The 6,000-nt window shown below is 48.9% G+C and overlaps 1 protein-coding gene across 1 annotated transcript in view; it reads left to right on the top strand.

Annotated features, from left to right (window-relative positions):
* Nucleotides 1–1,794: 1,794 nt before the first annotated feature.
* Nucleotides 1,795–6,000, top strand: part of LOC126267888 (atrial natriuretic peptide receptor 3) — a 423,241-nt gene continuing 419,035 nt past the window's right edge. Inside the window, exon 1 of the mRNA XM_049973197.1 lies at nucleotides 1,795–4,159. Within this exon, the coding sequence (XP_049829154.1) occupies nucleotides 3,926–4,159 (234 nt within the window). The 5' untranslated portion in view covers nucleotides 1,795–3,925. The remainder of the gene's footprint in view (nucleotides 4,160–6,000) is intronic.

Here is a 6,000-nt window from a genome sequence, read left to right as displayed (position 1 = left end):
TGGAACTCACGAGTGATAACTTCCGCTGACATTAGGAGATTTTTTTACGACCACTCTTGCAGTTATCGATGATCGTGTTCATCATTATCTGATGTATTTCTGGTCTCTCTTTCGCTGTGGCTGTTCCTTTGCTTTTCCACGTCACATTAAGATCGCCAACGGTCGACTTGAGCAGCTTTAGAAGGATAGTTCACATTCCTCTTGTGACATGCAGTGGTCAATTCCGCATTACATGAGGCTACACGGATATTTTATGTGTAGATGTGCACTACACCACGAAGATGACGTGCTACAGACTCGAAATTTAACTGACAGGAAGAAGATGGTGTGATACGCAAGTGATTAGCTTTTCAGGGCATATTCACACAAGGTTGGCGCCGGTGGCGACGCCTACAACGTGCTGGTATGAGCAAAGTTTCCAACCGATTTCTCATACACAAACAGCAGTTGACCTGCCTTGCGTGCTGAAATGTTGTTGTGATACCTCGTGTAAGGAGGTGAAATGCGTACCAGCACGTTTGCGACTTTGATAAAGGTCGGACTGTAGCTTATCACGACTGCGGTTTATCGTATCGCGTCATTGCTGTTCGCGTTGGTTGAGAATATGGAATCGGTGGATTCAGGAGGGTATTACGGAACGCCGTGCTGGATGCCAACGGCTTCGTATCACTAGTAGTCGAGATGAGAGGCATCTTGTCCGCATGGCTATAACGGATCGTACAGCCACCTCTAGATCCCTGAGTCAACAGATGGGGACGTTTGCAAGACAACAACCATCTGCACGAACTATTCGTCGACGTTTGCAGCAGCATGGACTATCAGCTCGGAGACCATGTCTGCGGTTACTCTTGACGCTGCATCACAGATAGGAGCGCCTGCGATGGTGTACTCAACGACGAACCTGGGCGCAGGAATGGCAAAACGTCATTTTTTCGGATAAATCCAGGTTCTGCTTACAGCAAGATGATGGTCGCATCCGTGTTTGGCGACATCTCGGTGAACGCACATTCGAAGCGTGTATTCGTCATCGCTATATTGGCGTATCACCCGGCGTGATGGTATGGCGTGCCATCGGTTACACGTCTCGAACACCTCTTGTTCGCACTGACGGCACTTTGAACAGTGGACGTTGCTATTCAGATCTGTTACGACCCGTGGCTCTACCCTTCATTCGATTCCTGGGAAACCTACATTTCAGCAGGATAATGCACGACCGGATGTTGCAGGTCCGGTACGGGCCTTTCTGGATACATAAAATGTTCGACTGATTCTGACCAGCACATTCTCCAGATCTCTCACCAACTGAAAACATGTGGTCAATGGTGGCCAAACAATTGGCTCGTCACAGTACTCCAGTGACTACTCTTGATGAACTGTGGTATCGTGTTGAAGCTGCATGGGCAGCTGTACCTGTACCCGCCATCCAAGTTCTGTTTGACTCAATGCCAGAGGTGGTTGTTCTTGGTGCTGATTACTCAGGATCTATGCATCGAAATTGCGTGAAAATGTAATCACATGTCAGTTCTAGTTTAATATACTTGTCCAATGAATAGTCGTTTATCATCTGCATCCTCCTTCCCCGGGGAGCCGCAACCGCGGGCGCCGCGCGGCGTCACTGCGGCGCCTGCCAGTCCCCACGCCGCACTGTGTCCGCTTATCTGCCGCTGGCGGCGGCAGCGGGTCCGACCCGCGGCTCTGCGGCCCCCACCCCTGCTGCCGCGGCGCGGGCATTGGCGCTTCCTCAGTGAGGCGGCGCCAAGCGCACCGTGCTGACCAAGACGCCGCAGCGCCGCTACAGCGTTACCACGTGCCGCGCCAGCGCGCTGCCTCTACCGCCGCCTTGTCCCGTGCGTCGCCCCCGGTCGGTCGCCCCTCTGCCACTTTTCCGTGTGGCACCGCGCGTGTTTACCACCTGTCGCTGCACGTGTTACCTCCGCAGCGCGCGTCCGTCCCGACCGGCGGGACCTACGTCTGGATCGCGTCGAACGGGAGGCAGTGCCGTCTCGCGCGCCTGACGACGCTGCGAGCGGCAACAGGTGTTTCCGTCTCTAAACACCGGTATCGAGTTACTCCCCCACAACCAACCTGCCCTATCATTACGACGATACCGCACAAATACACCCTCTCGTGTTTGACTGCAGTTCTGTGAAAGTGTGTGTGCTCCTACAGAGTATTCCGTATTCGTGTTTACACTTAAAATTTACTACTTCGACAACGAAGGTGAAGTGTCTTGCAGTGCTTACCATAGCAACGAAGGCAAACTTAAACGAAATAAAAAGTAACTGTTGACATAAATACAATCACTCTATTGCTGGTTTGGTGGGGAAATTTCTTTCCGTATTGTCGCGAAAAATGTAGCGCTGCTTTGTGCGTCACGGAGCTCCCAGCAGTTACGTCACACAGCTCATTCAGTCTCACATTTGTGTTTGCCGAGTGTCAACACTGTTGTTTGCACAGAGCCTTACAAGTGTTACGATGAGTGTTGCGTTCTTTGAAACGGTTACTCGAATGGCGGTTCACAACTGAGTGACCGGAATCGCTAACCTATTTGAAACAGCTCGTCTCTTGTTTCACAAGGAAATACTTGCTGACATATAGTTGAAATACTCAAGGTTCCAGGAAGCAACCTATCTCGAACTGTCTGTCGCCCCTTAACACGTATACACAGCGAGTCCGTTTTCTACAAAACGTGATAGAATTATCTTGTGTGTAGCCGCATTGAAGATAGTTCGCTATCCTTTTTTAAATCGTATGTAACTCGTAAAAATTCTGTAAGATTACGCAACCCATGCATGCCATGTCTACTTCTTTAACACAATGATGGAAATGATGGAAAAATGACTCTTGAAGTATGCGGCGCATTTCCGTTTACAGGGTGTTACATTATTACAGACGGGAGAAAAAATTATTTTTTTCCACGTTTCTATGTATCTAGATGATACGTGGTTGGCAACAAACTTGTGTTAACTTTCCACGTGAATTTCACTATATTTCTAAAATAATACTGTCTGTTCTTTAATTAACTGCAAAGGGATGTACAAAATCACTCTTTTGTGCTTTTTAATACTCAGAACTTTTTTTAAGCAAAGTTTCTGATTGATACCTCTTCCGACCTGTTTTGTAAACTTCTTCAAAGCAGCGTTCTCGAAAGGCCGATTGCAGTAATTGTCCTAGATGTTTATACGAGGTCAAGCTGTATGTTCTTCGTTGTAAGTGCTTTGTGGTACGTAGTATCAGCTGAAGACCGCTGATACGTCATCACTGGATGTAACATGAAGATCATTGAGTCGTTGGCTTGTGTTGTTAAACGTCTGTCCATATCAGACCATAGACGTCTCCCTGCCAGTTTTATTGGGTTGTTGACGTTCTGAAGAGAGTGTTATTCGTAGTGACAAGTGATTCGTAGGTTTGGTGACCAACATCTAAAGACCGAGACCACTGATCCTCGTTAGGTGTGACGTAACTGTTGTTCAGCGTAAGACACGTTAGCGTGATATTCGTTGGAAATTATCTCCCAAGTGTTTGCTTAGTAGAGATCGGAGATAGCTGTGTGCAAAAAGTGACTAATCTCCGCTAGAACTTCTTGGTGTCGTAGGTTGGTGGCCACTCTTTCGTCGTGCAAGTGACCGTCAGTCGGAAACTAGGAATCGCATTTGAGTGTGGCCAGCACCCAGTGAGTGACGGGCGCTTGTAAACCTCACAGGTAACTGACCAGTGTCCTTGTGGCTGGGAACAGGGATATCGCGTCCACCAGTGTGTGATATTCCTCTGTTAGCCCGAGAAGTGTGCTGGAGTAATTGAGTGCCAGTGAGCGGTGGTGCCCGGTGGGGGTGTTATCAGCCGGCGCCCGCGGCAGCCAGGGGGCTTGGCCGAGGACCGCCTCTGGAGATGGACGCCGCCTGATGCCCAGTGCTCCGGCTCCGGGATGCGGCGCGACCGCGGTGTATGCTGGAGCGCGCCGGCGCTGCTGCTGGTGCTCCTGCTGCTGGAGGCTCCAGCGGCGTCTGGCTGGGCGACGGCGTTGCTGGACGCCGACTGCCCGCCGTCGGGCGTCGCCGCCTTCAGAGGCGAGTGCAGCATAGCGCCGGGCGGGCAGCAGTACTCCAGCCGCACGTGCAACTGCACCGACTTCCCCTGCCGCCCCGGGGAGCTGTGCAAGGTACCGTGATGTCACGCGCTCTCCGCATTTCTTGCCCTCTGACAGCTCCTGTGAACGTCGTAGCTTCGGCCGTGGGGGTGGGAGAGAATTTCGGTACGCCCTGGTTGTACGTTCAGTCCCAAGACTACGATGATGCAACCCTCCAGGCTAGACTGCCATGTGCCATCCTCTTCATCTTCCACAACCTACAGTCATTTGCAGACAACCTTGTAGCTGGAGCAACCACATCTATGAGCAATTACACTACTGGTCATTAAAATTGCTTCACCACGAAGATGTGCTACAGACGCGAAATTTAACCGACAGGAACAAGATGCTGTGATATGCAAATCATTAGCTTTTCAGAGCATCCACACGAGGTTGGCGCTGGTGGCGACACCTACAAAGTGCTGACATGAGGAAAGTTTCCAACCGATTTCTCATACACAAACAGCATTTGTCCGGCGTTGCCTGGTGAAACGTTGTTGTAACGCCTCGTGTAAGGAGGAGATATGCGTACCATCACGTTTCAGACTTGGATAAAAGTCGTATTGTAGCCTATCGCGATTGCGGTTTATCGTATCGCGACATTGGTGCTCGCATTGGTCGAGATCCGATGACTGTTAGCAGAATGTGGAATCGGTGGGTTGAGGAGGGTAATACGGAACGCCGTGCTGGATCTCAACTGATCTCACTGATTGATTACAGTAGTGACAGGGCCACCATTGCATTGAGTTTGAACATTTGTGGTAAGGTCTTATGGGGCCAAATTGCTGAGTTCATCGGTCCCTAAGTTTAAGCACTACTTAAGCTAACTTAAACTAACTTATGCTGAGGACAACACACAAACGATTCAGAAGGATGTAGGTTGCAATATTTACTCGGAGATAAAGAGGCTTGCACAGGACAGAGTAGCGTGGAGAGCTGCATCAAACTAGTGTTTGGACTGAAGACCGGAACAACAACATTGCCTTTTAGCAGTGTTTTGTTCTGACGGACAACGAATGTTAGTAAAAAGATTCCGAGCTTTTCCGCTCTAATGTTTGTCATATGTTCACCTACAGATGTGGCTTTTAGTGCCACGAATCCGGTAGTGAACCAATCGTAAAGGACTAAACACAGTTGAACCGGTTATTCATACCGAAGATACAGCCATTTGAACTGATTGATGTTAAAAGCCACCTACCGATTATGAAATATCGAAATTAGTCTAAACATTGGTAATTGCATCTTGGTGGGATGTTCCTTCGCCACATAACTTGCACTTTTGCGCACCCATGAACTACATATTGAACAAAATATACCTTATCATTCTCTAACGTTCACTGAGTGACAAGACGCCTGAAGTCATGCCAACAGTAATGGAATTTTATCCTATGTCCTGTCACAAAAAAGTGGACAATTGCATTTTAACCCTTGGACTTCAGATGTACCGATCAGGGAATCAACTTCACTAAACGCTTCCTAGCATCTTCCTTTACAGCGAGCCTGCTCAAACAACGCTCTGCGACCACAGGCACTCCCAGTGGGGCTGTGAGGTGAGGGCGGAATAGGAAAAGTTTGCAGCCGGACGACACTAGAGCAAGGCAGTTGGGTCCCTCACAGTTTGCTAACAATACTCCTCGTTTTGTATTAGGAATGTCGTGGCGTCGACACAGTTGTCAAAAGAAGTGCTGTGGAAGCCACATCATCGGGTTATATATAGTTTGAAGGCTGTGCAAATTGCTTGTTTACCATAGCACTAATATGACCTGGAAAAACATTCGTTGGAACATCATTATAACACCACCCATAAATACAATATTATGTGCATGTCTTCTAACAAAGGAGAGTGAATGCTGGGTGAAGGTGGCTGTTACAAA

Source organism: Schistocerca gregaria, chromosome 4 (assembly GCF_023897955.1).
Source record: "Schistocerca gregaria isolate iqSchGreg1 chromosome 4, iqSchGreg1.2, whole genome shotgun sequence".
In the NCBI taxonomy this organism is placed as follows: Eukaryota; Metazoa; Arthropoda; class Insecta; order Orthoptera; family Acrididae; genus Schistocerca; species Schistocerca gregaria.
This window is presented reverse-complemented; position numbering and strand designations above follow the sequence as displayed.